This window comes from Carassius auratus, chromosome 35 (assembly GCF_003368295.1).
Source record: "Carassius auratus strain Wakin chromosome 35, ASM336829v1, whole genome shotgun sequence".
NCBI lineage: Eukaryota > Metazoa > Chordata > Actinopteri > Cypriniformes > Cyprinidae > Carassius > Carassius auratus.
Genome location: NC_039277.1, coordinates 4,352,324 through 4,368,880, shown reverse-complemented (window position 1 = coordinate 4,368,880; position 16,557 = coordinate 4,352,324). Strand labels below are relative to the sequence as shown.

General features: G+C 37.6%; 1 protein-coding gene across 5 annotated transcripts in view; it reads right to left on the bottom strand.

The window, feature by feature from the left end:
• strbp (spermatid perinuclear RNA binding protein) overlaps positions 1-16,557 on the bottom strand; it is an 85,592-nt gene that overhangs the window by 15,769 nt on the left and 53,266 nt on the right. For all 5 annotated transcript variants that reach the window (XM_026219381.1, XM_026219380.1, XM_026219382.1 and 2 more), the window contains exons 4-10: positions 11,190-11,434; positions 10,880-11,069; positions 8,924-9,068; positions 4,643-4,734; positions 4,108-4,203; positions 3,168-3,279; positions 2,126-2,223 (exon numbers count right to left, since the gene is read on the bottom strand). In XM_026219381.1, the coding sequence (XP_026075166.1) occupies positions 2,126-2,223; positions 3,168-3,279; positions 4,108-4,203; positions 4,643-4,734; positions 8,924-9,068; positions 10,880-11,069; positions 11,190-11,434 (978 nt within the window). The remainder of the gene's footprint in view (positions 1-2,125; positions 2,224-3,167; positions 3,280-4,107; positions 4,204-4,642; positions 4,735-8,923; positions 9,069-10,879; positions 11,070-11,189; positions 11,435-16,557) is intronic.

Sequence of the window (16,557 nt, the reverse complement as noted above, 5' to 3'; positions counted from 1 at the left end):
TTCACAGTACATTTAATAAGATTTTACTGATAATATAAAATTATATAATAATAATAATATAATTATATAAAAAAATAAAATGAATAATAAAATAAAATAAAATAAATGATTTTTGTTCTAATGCAGTGGTTCCCAACCTTTTTCATCTCGCGGCCCACACAACCAAACACATGGTTGCGCGGCCCACTGCAAAAAAAATTAACTGACCCCGCTATTGTTGGGTTAATAACTTATTACTCAGAAGCTAGATTGTTAACTGTATTTACTGAATGAATTAGGGCTGTGCGATATGAAAAAAAAAAATTATCGCGATTTCTTTGATACATTTTGAGATTTAGATTTTAATCACAATTTTGACACACACGGATATGCTTTACAGTCTTAAATGCATTCAGGATGATTTTGAAACATATTTCCAAATAAAAACCAATTAGAGCTTTATCAAAATGTTACAGTAACATCTCTAGAACAGACATAAGTCAAAATAATCACTATAGTAAAGGTGTAACAAAATTTATAGACTTATGGCAAAACAATTAAATAAATCCATATCCAGTATCTAGGGACTTTTTTTCTTTTTTTGCCATGCATTGTTCATAGAGCTCATTAATTGTTGTGGTGCCTCAGGTGTTGAAATCGATACAGGTTCACATGTTTGCAGTGTGTCTACAGTATGTGTATGCGATGCAGAAGCAGCAGCGAGAGCGCATTAAAATAATGCACGAGCGCCAATCTCTCTGTTCGCACGCAGACTTCCTTTGCTCTGTCAAAAAACCAGACGTGCATGCTCAGATACACGCTGCTCTGCGCGGAGAGTTAAAACGTGTCTCCTCTCACTTAAACTGTGTCCTGTGCACTCACAACTATCTCTATGCTCATGTGCTAGATATTAATTATTTTCGCACGTTTTTATCACTAGCCTTTTACCGCGTGCAGTCTGAACGCTCTGATCCGTTAACATTGGCTCGGAAAAAAGGCGCATCACAGACAGTGTGTGAACCTGTAGTAAGGCTTAAGTTAGTTAGTTAGGCCAGTCTGTTCTGTTCTCGCGCTAGCCGCGTTGCATTCTGATTGGATCGGATAGCATACTGCGGGAGGTCAGGGCCGCTGAACTATACTTGGAAAATCGTGCTATAAAGCGATTTAGAAATCGCTCATGCTCAAATCGTGATTTTATGTCGATTTCTAGTAATTGCACAGCCCTAGAATGACAGGTAATGAACAGAAAATAACTAGGGCTGGCACCACTCAGCAAAACCAGATCCAGGCAGAGTTCGGCAGCGGGTGGAGCAAGCAGTGAGGAGGGAACATGTTGACAGTCATTTATGCATGTTTGAATTTTTTGTTCTGTAGCATATGCAGCAAAAATATAAATTGGTGGTTTATTCCTTAGTTACTGTTTAATATTTATTTTTTGTTATTTAATTATATATATGAAATGGTGTTATAATGTTATGATTTTTTACATATATTAACAATATTATTTATTTTAATAGTAATTGGCGGCCCACCTGCAATACCACCGCGACCCACTAGGGGACCGCGGCCCACAGGTTGAAAACCACTGTTCTAATGCATTGACCAGCCAGAGTGTATTTGACTCAGGGCGGTGACATGCCTCACTGCCAACAGGAATTTCGTATACATATAGGCCAGAATCACTGATAAGTCCAGTGTGTGTGTTTGTGTGCTCTTGTTTTTGTGACATATCAGGACACAACTCTGTATAATGACATGGGTATGACACAGGTATTACAAGGAGAGGGTGACTTATGAGACATAACCCATGTCCCCATTTTTCAAAACGCTTATAAATCATACAGAATGAGTTTTTTTTGAGAAAGTAAAAATGCACAAAGTTTCCTGTGAGGGTTAGGTTTAGGTGTAGGGTTGGTGTAGGGCCATAGAATATACAGTTTGTACAGTATAAAAACCATTACGCCTATGGGATGTCCCCACTTTTCACAAAAACCAATGTGTGTGTGTGTGTATGTGTGTGTGTGTGTGTGTGTGAGAGAGAGAAATGGCACAGATGAGATAAGCGCTGTTGATAGCAGCACCGCTCTCCTCTTCTCACTGTCACACACCTGCATCTCACACACATCCCGACACACACTGCTTGTACCTGTGCACTGTACGTGATTGCCTCCGCCTGCTCATCCGTCATGTCTGACAGGGTGTTCGTCAGCTCCTTCTCACAGGGATCATGCAGGCCTGGTCCACCTGAGAGGAAACCAAAAATGAGGAAATACTATTAACAACATACAGAATTTAAATACAGTAGATGATAAGGACACAGTCAAGAGCTGTGGAGTTACTGGAAACTGTAGTGTTTCATTATTAAGTGAGTTACTCTCCATCACCGCAGGTGAGGAGTTAATTAAACCCCAAAGTCAACCTTTATCGTTTAAATTACGTCCTGAAGGTACAATACAAATATATATATATATATATATATATATATATATATTTTATGTTCACATAAGTTTATATCATTTAGGCTTATTTCCCATGCAAGCCAATCAAATATTAATGCATGCATCTCATTATTAATATATAAATGAGAAAAGAGTATAAGTGTAGCGAGGGATGGACTAGTTATGTCAAGAGCAGATAAATGAGGCTCCATTATTCCTCTGGGCCTCAGACAGGAACTAGAGCTCAGCCAATGAAAGCCAGATCTGATCGTGACATCACTGCTGTCATCACACTGTACAGATTCACATTTATCTTGCATATTCAGGTTGAAAGACTTATTTAAAGCTTAGAGATCTATTTATATACAATGGATACATTTTTATTTACTCTTTTTACTTTTATTAAAAACAGCATTCTTAATCAAATCGGTTATCAAAATGTTATACTATTTACATGACTACATGTTTTCAACATTGATAATATGATAAATGTTTCTTGAGCAGTAAATCATCATATCAGAATGATTTCTGAAGGATCACGTGACACTGAAGACTGGAGTAATGATGCTGAAAATACAGTTTTACATCACAGGAATAAATGACATTTTACAATCTATTTCAAGAGAAAACATTTTCAATTGTAATAATATTTCACAATACTATTGTTTTATCTGTATTCTTGTGAAATAAATACAGCCTTGACCATGAGACTTTGTGTTTTTTTGTTCTCCTCTGTGGAAGTGCTCGTACCTGGGAGCAGTATCCCGGAGGCGAGGCACTCCATGACCCTCCGCAGAGCCTCTCCTGCTCCCAGAGGTCTGTTACACGTGGCAATGGCCTTCTCACATATTAACTCCAAAGGCTTAGGACAAAAAAAGAGCAAATCGCTTTTCAAAGACTTATTACATTAAGAACTACAGTGCGACACAGAAATGAGTATTTAACTTAAGGTTGAATGGTCCATACATCATTTAGAGATGATTAGCATACAGCATAACAACTATGACAACAGTTTTTAACGTTGTAAATAAAAATAACTGTTTCTTGAGCAGTAAATCATCATATCAGAATGATTTCTGAAGGATCATATGACACTGAAGACTGGAGTAATGATGCTGAAAATACAGCTGCACATCACAGGAATAAATTACACTTTTATAAACATATTCAAATATAAAATGGTTATTTTAAATTGTAATATTTACTGTATAATATACAACTTTTGATTGACACACTGCAGCTCAATTCATTAATAATTCTTCTGATTATGTTTGTGTTTTTGTCATACTTATGAAAATACTGAAAGTCATGCATAATTTGGATGAATGGAAACTGTCCATTTGTTTTTTCTTTTGGATGACAAATTAATGTGTTTGAATCTTGATTGTCTTAGCCGTTCAATATCACTTTTTACAAACTAATATATAGCAGATTGAAGTATTTTTTAAACAATATATTTCAAAGCTGCATTTCTACACAGAGCAGAAGGGTTTTGGAATTAAAAATACACTTATTTAAGAATAACTAACCACAATATATAATGACAATTAATATGTACCCGAAGTGTGACATCTGCATTACACCACTGACCCCCTAATAATTCCTTCATCTATGACTGAATTCTCTAAAGTGTTACTGTATCATCACTGTAATATTTGATATCAGAAGGGAGCAGAAGTCTGATACTCACCCATCCTTTCAGAGGTTCCCACGCCGGGACTCTGTTGCACATGTCTCTCAGTATTCGTAAGACAATCACGCAAGACTTTAGCCCGTTAACTCTAGCCTGAGGAAACCAGAGGGATTCAGCCAATGAACTGAGAGCAGCAATCAAACCCAACCTTTAACCCCTAAATCTCTAGATCTTGACTGTGTGTGTGTGTGTGTGTGAGTGTGTGTGTGGAAGTGTGTGTTGTGCTTCGGTTCTGGCCTGTGTTGTGTGGATGATGGAGGAGGGGGCGGGGCTTATGTCAGTGGGGTGGGAGAAGGGAAGATACGGTGCAGGAAAGCACTAGACAGATCCTTCATGATGACAAGCAGGTTATGGACAAACAAAAACAGGCAAAAGGAAACTAAAAGTGTAACAATTGCTTTTGTAGCCTTACGAAACATAAATGTTAGTGATGAGGTGTCGAGCATTTAGAGAGCTGGAGGAAATCGAGGACAATGGCATGTAGTTTTGGGTCATAAGGCTACAATAACAATGAGAAGAAGTGAGCGCCAACCTGGAACCATTTGGCATGTCGCAGAGAGGCCAACGCCACCAGGCACCTCTGTCTATCCAACAGGTCCGCCGGCTCGCTCGACTCAACGCTCTCTATCGGTGAGAAGAACGGGACAGGAAATCAAATCACACACGCGTAGACACGCACGCTCACACACATACGCACACGTGATGAGGGAGGGGGCTGTTAAGGCACAGCAGGAAGGAGAAAGGGGGAAGCCAATCGGCTCAGGTGGTCCAGTGCATCCAAAAGAGATGAGAGCTCAGTGCATCTCCTTGGCTGGCTGGAAACTGGAGGAAGGATTCGCAGAAGGTGTTAGCATGGGCCAAGAGTGAACACAGCTTACAAAAAAAGGCTGAACGAAGCTGTTCAATTGGCGTTACATACTATCCTACCCAGACATGCCTTAATACAGCATATTAATGTGAGTTCATGTGGGAATGTTTTGGCCTAACGAGCCATTTTTGGTTACTCTGTTCTATTTTTTGTGAGATGCTGGATAGCTCCGCCCACAGCATACTCTGATTGGCCCAAAATCCCAACACCGAGGCAGTGGAATTTCAGCCAATTTTACAGCAATAAAGTGTTCGTTTTTATGAAAAACAAGATTTACAATTTTTTTTTAATGAAAACTAACTATTATGATGAATGATGGTTGCAATAAAGCTCCTGGAAATGTATTTAATATTTGTTTGTAATTTATAGTACACTGTATTATTTTTAATTTTTATACTATACAAAAGTGTGAAATTATTATTATTAATATTATTATTTAAGATACTGCTTGTTATGAAATTGGCAAGGTTAGGGGTTTTATTTATAAGATTTAATTTAAAAATGGTTATCGATTTATTTGTACTTTTTTTTATTTGGTAATGGCAATCCATAATTTGAGATGTGGAGTAAATGGCATTTGTTGGTTCAGAAAACTAATGAGAAAATAAATAAATAAATAAAAAAAAAACACAAACACACACTCCATACAGAAATCTGGGGTCAGTATGATTTTTTAATATTCATTCGAAAGACGTCTCTTATGCTCACCAAGATGGAATTTATTTGATCAAAAACACATAAAAAAAAGTAATTTTGCAAAATATTATTACAATTTAAATGTTTTTTTTTATAAATATATATTTTGAAACATTTCTTACTATTATGAATGTTGCAAACAGTTGTGCTGATTCATATTTTTGTTGAAACACAATCATCATTTTTTTTTTCAGGATTATTTTATAAACAGGAAGTTAAAAAGAACAGTCAACAGAAACAAAAATATGTTGTAATGTAATAAATGTCAAAACCATATCCAAGTATATATAGAGTATATTTTATACTGAATGAATAAAAAAACTGTATTAATATGATTTCCTGTGTTAGGCATTGTTAATAGAAAAAATAAACTAATGAGAGTGTGACGAGTATGTTTTCGGAAAGTCTTCACACAGCATTTCAGTACGGGCAGAGACAGATTTTTCTAATTTCCTGTGGCATGTCTGGTTAGGCACTAAAGTCAAAAGCAGCGACACATGCTAACAACCTCAGCGAATCAGTGCCAGTTTGTGCTTGGATTGACACTGGAATAATGAAGACATGCAGTGGGTGTTGTTATAGACCAGTCACAACAAGAGAAGAGATCGTACACACACAACACAAACTCACATTCTGAGTTGTCAGAACATTTTTCTCCATCTCTCCCACCCAAACAATACATCAGCTTCATTCTTTAACTTTTCTTTTTTCATTGGCTCGGTTGGTGAGTGTCTATGTAACAGTGAGCCTATAACACTGTGTTCCTCTGCAGATAAACAAACAGATGAAACACAGAAAAGGCTGCCGCAGTGTAAATCCAGGACAAGGTGTGCAGGTGTATGGGGTATTAATCATGGGGGGTTATTTAGAGATTATATGACAATAACTAAAGCGTTACTCTTTCATAATTCCTCTCTGGATTTCAATCAGAGCAGCCCAGCTGAGGATGGTTAAAGAGGAAGATCTGTCAGAGCGATAAAGGTTTAGCCTGCCCTTTAATCAATGACACACACCGCAAAAATTAACATCAATCCATCATTTATCACCACACAAACTTACACACACTCAAAATGACTACAGTGCAATACAACCCAGGCATGTTCTAATATTACATTGTTATGTGTGTGTATGTCTGTGTCATTTATGCATGTGTGTGCCTGTGCGCGAGCTGATGAGTACTGCCCATTCGGGCCGGTCCTGAGATTGAGCCGTAACTCAATGGGACAGGGCCCAAGACCCAGTCGGGGAAAATTCGAGGTGCTCCTGTCGTGATCTACAACCCATCGCTCCATCTCTCCCTCCCTCCTGTCATCTGTCATCCCTCACTCCAGGGGCAGTGTGCACATCTGATACGTCTGCTAGATGGATGAGGTGTGTGCTGACACAGGTATTGATTCCTCAACCCGGACACATTCTTTCATTTTTCTCCGCCTGCTTCTATTCATCTGCATCTGTTGGTGCCCACTGACTTCCATGGTGTGGAAAAAAATACTATGGATGTCAATGGGGACTAGGAACTGTTTGGTTACCCACAATCTTCAAAATATTTTCTTATGTGTTCAGCAAAAGAAACAAATTCATACAGTTTGGAACAACTTTTTTTTTAAGGGGGGGGGGGGGGGGGGACTATAAGAGTACTCCACCCTTTCTTCTGATGAACACAAAGAAAGATTCATAGAAAAATAATCCAACCATGTGAGTCCATATAATGCAAGTAATGATATAAGGCATAGAAATCAAGTTGATTAACTTTTTTTTGGGGTGGAATATCCCTTTAATGCAATGCAAATATTTCTAAAGCATTATTAGTAGTCAAATGAAATCGTTTTTTCCCAAGACTGATATCAATAAAAAGAGAGCAAGGTGGCCGACGTAATGCTAAAAATCTTTTAGAAGTCACTTTCAAACCAAGCAGCTTTCTGATGGTCAACATGGACAATCCACTTGACCAATTTAACACCAGAAACTAAATCTGTGTGGGGAAATCTTTCGCATTCATGTGAAATTCCTTTTTTGTGTGAATTCTTGTTAAAATCACTGGATTTCACCAATGCTACGTACAATGCTAAATGTGACCGTATGTTAAACCCAGATGGAATGATTTACTGTGCTGGTTTTAGGTTAAAATTTACAGAGTGAATCCAAGTAATAGATTTAAACATGGCAGAGTGTTCAGAATAGTGGAGTTTTTGACTCTATGGAATTTAAGTAATAAGACATCTAGGTAAGTCTATCATACTCATTAGTACTGAGTTTTGCTACGGTCTCTGTAATGGATGAGCACTCAAGCATGTCCCGTAGGGTTGCACCCTAACCAAATGTGCTTGAGAGTGTATACACGTATGTGAGGGAAAGAAACAGCACGTTTCACATCAAATTGTTAAAAACTAAACGCTGTCCTTTAAGGATACAACCTCTTCAGCTGTCAAAGCAGTCAGTCACGACCCGGGTCACGGCACCAAAAACTCAAATAACACACTTCCATCATGACTTCACTCACATGCTCAGTGCCTCTGCATCAGCAATAACCAACAGGAGGATTTATTCACCCTCATGTCATTCCAAACCTGTATGACTTACCTGCTTCTGATGGCACAAAAGATGATATTTTGAAAAATGTCTGTGTATTTTAGTCCATACAATTAAAGTCAGTGGTGTTCGTTGTGCTTTTTGACTCCACTGAGCTTCGTTATATGAATTAAAATGTGCTCCTTGTTCTGTAGAAGAAAGAAAGCCAAGCAGGTTTGGAACAACATAAGGGTGAGTTAATAAAGACAGAATTTTCATTTATCAGCAAACTGACAGATTAAATGCATGAAAACAGCATGTGCACCTGGCGTCCCTGACAGAATTGTACCCAAAATGAACTGGGCTGCTCTTACTGCCCTAAGTAGTGAATAAACATCGTAACTTAAATTGTTTTTGACAGAACATTTGGTTTTACGCTATAATGTCTTTTATCTTTCTTTAGCTCCTCCCGCTGGTCAAGAGTCTGGCAGCATGAAGACCACTCAACCTGTTTCTGAATCAGTTCTGTGTGTGTGTGTGTGTGTGTGTGCGTGTGCGTGTCTTGACTATGAGATGAGTCCAGCGCTATGTGCGGCCCTGAGAGAGTGTTCTGGATGCAGAGCAAGGATGAGATGAAAGCTATTTCTTCTAATGGACCATCACTAACACACACATACACAAACACATTCATCCATCCCCTCCTGTTTACCAAATGCACGTTGGCCATATGCAGGCACAAACCTTGCTCCTCTGTCTCGCAGTCGTCTCTCATCTGCGGCGAGGTGAGCGTCACCTTCAGCGTGAGTTTGGGTTCTGTCTTAGTGCAGACCACGATGGCTGCCTCGGGAATAGAGCTCTGGACCTCATACTTCTCCTCTGTCAACTTCTGTAGGGTTCAGAGGTCAAAGGTCAAAATGTCAAAAAAACACAATGAGGATACTCGGTTCTATAGTAGTGTATAGTTGTGACCTATTTAACTGGATCCTATCATGGAAAAATGAAAGTTCTTGCTGGTTCATTTGGAAATTTTTTGATGTGCTATGTAGACATAAAGATATTTGAACCAACACGAACCAACATTTTTACAATTACTCTAAAAGGCCTTTTCCTTGCTAAAAACTATATATACAATTATCAGTCACATGATAGAAAGCATGTGGGAGATTGATCATGTTGATTATTTAGGGGCCCTTAGAAATGTGCACATCAAATATCACACAGTAGAGTTAGTAATGCAGAACACACTTTTTACTTTAAAGCTAACTGGACAAGAATTGAAAAGTTAAGCGATTGGCATCACATGTACACAGCTGGTCACAATGCGTTTACAATCCGAGGTGGGACCTAGACAGTGCAGATGCTTGCTTTAATGTTTACTGTACTTCGGTCGCTAATCCATTCAGTTAATTCCAGCCACACATTCTCAATCCGCCTGCTCTTTTCATGTAAATCAGAGATTAATGACATGTCCCACTGCAGTGACCCGTGTGTGTGTGTGGTCAGGCTGGTATATAGAGCACATTTCCTCCATACACTCACATGCTTGAGCACAGAGCACAGAGCTAAGAGAGGAAATGTGCATATCTATCACTCAATCTCTGAGGTAACGGCTCTGACTGATAGGGAGAGAAAGAGGAAGCAGGTGGAGAAAGAGAAAGTAGTCAACTGCTGTTTCCATTAAGAACAGATCCATTATACGGAGACTTGACCTGCTGGCAGTACAGTCTACTTTAATGGGATTTGTGTCTCTTGTGTGTGTGTGTGTGTGGTTGGAAGGCTCAGACCGGGGTCGCCGCTGATCACCCCGTTCCCCTGGCCTGTCCTAAGCGTCTTATTAGGGAAGCTGTTTGCTGGCAGGTTTATGTTAATTACACAGGATGAATATAAATAGAGCAGGTCTGTTTTGGATGTTGCAAGTTTTCTGTATAGAAATCTGCAATGTTCAATTTCCCTCAAAACACTGCACCGCCATCGAGTTCATAACTATAGCAGGGTAAAATGCATTCAGATATTCAATATCACATACAATTAATTCACAACACATTATAAATGTAAAAACTATATTTTTCCACATGAAAGGGGCAAGAAATCAGTAACAGATTGTTGCAATGGTGCAAATTCCTTTCACAGAAATTACAAAATTGAAAGTTTACCAGCATGAACTAGGAGAATCAAGCTTTATAATAGCTCAAATAATATTTTTTGATGTCAGAATTACATATTTTTGCTTTTAAATGCTCTATAATATCTTGTCCAATAGAAACTTGTCCAGTTCTCTTCCCACAGACTAAATTAATTACTGAAAACATTTGCATGAACTGATACAAAATTAAAATAAATCAGGTGTTGCTCTAGTATTATTTACATACTATCATAATATTTACTATTTATAACCTTTATTTTTTATACATATTAATTTCTTATATTATTGCGTTTATTACTTACATTTTATTCATTTAATGTGCTTGTCATTTTTTCATATATATATTTCTATTTTATTTATTTTTATTTCAGTTTTAGTATTTTTAGTTCTTCAACAAACATGAGCTTCTCTCACTCTTGTGTACCGCAGTGCAGTCTTTCAACAGATTAAATGCAAACAATAAAAAGAAGGTGTCTTTTGGCTGTATATTTAGCCACGGCAGATCAAATCTCCAGCAGTACAGGAGGTTGTGTGGTTTGTGTGTGTGCCGTCACCTCGATCTGCTGCGGGAGGTTGTCACAGACGGTGCACAGCAGAGTCTCGGTGGGTTTCTCTCGGCACATGAGCACCAGCTCCAGATCCATGTCATCTTTAATCAGGAGGCCTTTGGCCACCAGACCGATCCTAATCACTCCACACAACACCCGTCCTTCACTGGGAGTGCTACTACAGCTGCTGTCCTCGCTGGGACAACACAAAATATGAATATAATCTGAATTAATTAAGAGCAATATGCAGATCCAATAAATCAAGAACAAACAACTTCTTTGCAGAAATCTGTCTACTTTCTCAGCATGCACTCACTTTGTGCTGCCTTCTGGCAGTTCGTCCACGCTAGCCTCCTTCTCCTCCTCCTGTGTGCTGGCTGAATCTGATTGATTTGATTGGCTGGCTTGAGTTTGGTCCATCCAATCAGACACGTGTTTCAGGGCGCGCTCTACGGTGGAGACGAGGCTCTGCACCGCCTCCAGCGCCTCAGAGGAAGGGTAGATGGTGGAGTGCTTGGCCATGACATGACGGTCATCGTTCCCGAACGACCGAATGGACCTCTGTCAGAGAGAAAAGATACATTATGGCTGGAATACACCAAAAGATTTTCACACCAATTTACAGTATAGAGAAGTCTATGCTTTTTGCTGAAAGCCTGAGCCAGTCTGCAGATTTGAGTTGACAGGTATCATTGAAAATTGAGTAGTGTATGATGATCACAGACTCTGATTTTATAGCTTCAGATTTTGATTCCATCCAGTCGTGGGTGTCAAATCATGTTTGATATTTTCAGCCGATTTCAGAACAGATACTGTTTTCATTTGTCTTGCATCTTCTAGTATCAGTGCGCACGTTTCTGCATGAGTTTGTTGTGATCAGAACAACTTTAGTCTGGTAGTGTGTATGGATGATGTTTCTGTTTCATTTAGATATTTTTTATGTATTGCTTGACAAAACTGAAGTCAAATCATTCTGTTTTTGCTACAAATTTCGAAACTATACAATCTATTTTAGATTTAAAAACTGCTCATGTTGAATGCATGCAGCATCTTTGTCTGGATCATGATTAAAATGCAGTGGTTGCCTCTAATTTTAAATGGAAGAGAACAGACGAAGCCTTATTTTGTTTATATGAAGAGATTTCTTTGTGTTACTTATTTGATTAGGGTCATGTCTAAAAATGTATATTTAGTTTAGTTATTTACATTTACATTATATAAACATTTTGTCATTTAGCAGACGCTTTTATCCCAAGCGAATTACAAATGAAGACAATAGAAGCAATCAAAACCAACAAAAGAGCAATGAGTATATTATAGTATTGTATTTCAATTTCATAAAGAAGCCTGCAACATTTTGTCCAAGCAATAATAATGGGACATTTAGTTTATAATTTGTCTCAAATCTCATTTTGTAAAAAAAAATTGTGAATCTAATAAAAAACGAAAAGTGAAATCAAATCCGTGAACTGAATCGTGACTTGAGTGAATCAATACATCCCTAGTAGTGTGTGATCCTCAGTCATTAAGTGTATGATGGCCAGCTTTTCCTCTGTGACTTTTAAAAAGTCGGTAAGTGTTTGATGCCTAGCGTTTTAAAATCTGTTCAGATTTTAAAAGTTGTGTAGTGTATTCAAGCCTTTAGCTTTATTCAGTGTAGTAAGAAACAATAGATAACTTTGTGTAGCTGTAGCAATAAATACAGTACGTGCACACAATTTACGCCATTTCAGGTAATTAACCAACATATTATATGAAGGTCAAATTAAACGTTTGTTGTGAACTTTCATTCATTACAATCATTCACTTATTTTGTCCTGGTTTTGAACCCAGTTTTTGAATCTTGAATTATGAAAAGTAGCTAAAATTATATTTTTTTAATTATAACAATCTAAGAGTTTAAACAAACCAAAGCATTTCACTATTTATTTCTGAATATTTGTATCAAATTTTACATAATTAAAATGTACAGCTGTTGCACAGTTATGTAATTATTTCTACCAAAACAATAAAAAATTATACAAAGAAACAAACAAATGAATAACTTGTGCAAGACGACAAATGTTTCTATGAATGTTTGAAAGTAAATATATGGCAAATTAATTGTTATCAAGCTGCAATTTTGTCAAAGATCTCAAAAAGTGAGTATTGATTGTTTGTATTAAGGATACATCAAATATTAACTGTGAAATGATCTTTAACAAAAAAAGGGGGAAAAAAATGAGTTGGCAATTCCATTCCCAAAATGTTCAAAATGTCATTTACACATAGAAAATAAAATTTCATTTGACATTTGGAGGAAATAACTGTCAGAATAATAACAATAATAATAATAAATTAATGTTAAAATATGGTTCAAATGTTGAGGTCAGTATTTTATTATTACCACAACAAGTGACAGCAATGACATTTATAATGATTATTTCTTTTTTTTTTAAATACATTTTTAAATACATTTTTAATTCATCATAGAATTCCACAAAAGTATGTAGCAACACAACTGTTTTCAAAATTGATAATATGATAAATGTTTCTTGATGAGCAAATCATCATATTAAAATTATTTCTGAAGGATCATTTCAGTTATTCAAATCAGTTAATTTAAATTGTAATGATATCTCTCAATATTACTGGTTTTAGTGTATTTATATATATATATATATATATATATACACATACATACACACGCTATTTCCAAATTGCCAGCAATAACACGCCAGAAACACTGATAAAGGTGAGGGAGACACACTCTGTTAACAACTTCTGAAGATCACCTTTGCTGACTTCTTCAATTTGTCTCCTAAAGTGAAGTGTGCGTATGAGACAGACGTGCAAGGTTAGAGCGAAGCATTCAGCGGCAAATTAAACCTTAATCAATCAAACTCACCTCTGCTTGCCTCTATGGCAAAACAAAGGTCTAGAGAAGTAACATCTACAGAGTACACAGCAACAGGTTCACATACTGTACCGTGTACCTGACCCACCGGGGACACGCCATCAGACCGGGACGTGCTGTATAAAACCTGTGTCTGTGAGCGACAGCGTGCTCTACATCATCCTCACGGCTGGAAATCAATTTGAGCTCGGTGACAGTCACCCGACAACCTCTTCTAATCAGACATGAAGCCCTTCTCACTCCCACAATCCTTCAGTCGTCAGTCTTTCATCAGCCACCGTCAATCATGTAACATCCCCCACTTCACGACTAGATCTAATAACCACCAAATCCTCACTTTCTGCATTAGCATTCTCAACTGATGGGACGGGACCTAAAAATGAGTCATTGGTCTGTACTGATAAATAATGCTAAATTAAAATAATAAAATGCAACTAACAACATAATGTTATAGTGTTATTTTATGAGGGGCCGTACAAACCATAATTCATTCTGGCACTCTCACACACTTACATTCTCCTTTCACATGCATACCTTTTTTAAGCAGGAAGTCACTCTAAGACCAGGAAACACATGTGCAAGACTTGCTCAGCTCTTTCTCACAATTTTACAATGATGCTATTCAAAGTCATCCTGTTTCTTTTTCAAGTACATATTTTACGTTTTTAACTTCAACATATCATTTTGTAACCTGCGTGTTCTACAGATCTGTGCACAAGTGTTATGATACTGATTTTGATCGTACAGACAGGGTTCAACACTAAGGAACTTTTCTACTGGTCGATAATGTCTTCATTATGTGCTTTTGAAGAAATATCATCGTATCGTGCTACAGCACACATTCTATCAGCTGCAGTTCTGTCATATAGCTACTGAATAACACCACATCATTCACAGCAGTGTTAACTCAGCGCTAGAGTTACTCTCTCATTTACATGTGAGCTATATATATATATATATTTTACATTTATATTATATTAACGTTTAATTTTATTTCAAATAATGGAATTTGCTATGGTTTTTGTTTTAGTTAACTTTTGAAACAGGACATTTTCTATATATTTTTCTGTTGACATCAGAGGTCACGGGTTCAACCAAACACTGGTACACCAGAGAACAGCTCCCAAACAGCTGCTTCTGCTGTCTCCCACAATTCATCAGCATCACTTTACTGTGATTACGCTTTCTTGACATGATTTGCTCCTAATTACACTGCATGTGAACGGTAATTACAGTGATAATGCAAACCGGATAGTTTCATAAGTTTTAAACGAATGAATTAATGTCGTTTAAAGAGGATGACTTCAGAGATGGAGAGGATTGCAGCATGTGGACACTTGTCTTCAACAATCAATTTAAAGACAATTACAGTAAAAAAGAGTTTACAGTTATAGTTATTCCATCTTTATTTTGTTTTTTTGAGCTGTCAGCTACCAAAAGTAACTGTAAAACCAATTAAAGAAACTTGTTCACATTTATGTGCATTGAGAGCTAGTCTCTAGTTTCTTTCCTGCTTGCATGCAGCAAAATACAGAAAACCTCTATGACAGATTCAAAACGGTAGGCGTGTACTGCAAATCAAAACTTCCTATCAGTTAATTCATCATCCATCACAGCCCTGAATCTCCTTGATATCAGCTCTTTTCAATACCAGATCCATTCCCTAATGCTGTCATTTTCTTTCCATTGCTCTTCCTGTAGCATTTCTCTATTCGACAGTAGACATGCTCAATGGCGTATCAAAGCTACATCAGCAGTGCTGCAGTCCCCGGGGGTTGTGACCTTTCACGTAATATGGACTTAAAAACCACACCATTCATCCAGATTCTGAACGGCAGCTGTTGTTTAACTAGCAAGAAAGGAAAAACAAGATTCAATGGGAGTTCACCCAGTGACATTTTTACACTGGTGACTTCTACCAGACCGGGCTTGTTTGTTGAGTGCGAAGCACTGATGTTTGAAGACTGCAACCTTTAGCAGAGCTGATCAATTAGTGTGATGCAGAGTGAGACAAACTACGCATGTTTGAGAACATTAAAGGAAGCCTGGGCGAGCGTGAATAAGGGTGTGGGGCTCTTTCAGCATCGGCAGCAGCGAGTGTCTGTGATATAAAGATGCATATCTGTGTGTGTGTGTTAGCAGCAGTGACAGTGGCCTTTCGATGGCATGGGGCCAGTATTTAACAGGCAGTGCGCAGGGTTTATGAGGCGCTTCTAATGGCCGCCCGCGAGCAGCCGTAAAACATACTGTGAAGTGTAAAAGAGTGTAAAATAGCCAAGGAGGAGCAGAGAGACTGCATCTCAATCACACCAGAGACCGAGGGAAAGGATGGATAAGGATTGAAACACTTAGTATGTGTGAGGTACACACAGAAAATGATGTTGGGAATTTTCCAGCTACCTCATAAAACCCACTGCGCAGCTAATGGTAAACAAATTGCAATATCATAACGGAATCATTATTTTTAATGACTGAAACAAATTTTTTAATAATGTTACTATTTTAAGGGATTCAACCAAAAAAGAACATTTTGTCATAATTTACTCATCCTCAAGTTGTTTAAAATCAGTATGAGTTTCTTTCTTCTGTTGAACCCAAAATAACATATTTTGAAGAGTCTGGGTAACCAAACAGTTGATGCCAGCCATTGACTTCTATAGTACAGTAGGTAAAAAAGAAAAGCCAATGGCTGCCAGCAAATTGAGGGTGAATAACTGATGACAGAACTTTTATTTTTGGGTGAACAATCCCTTTAACTTTGAATAAAAGGACAATGAAATGGCAGCAT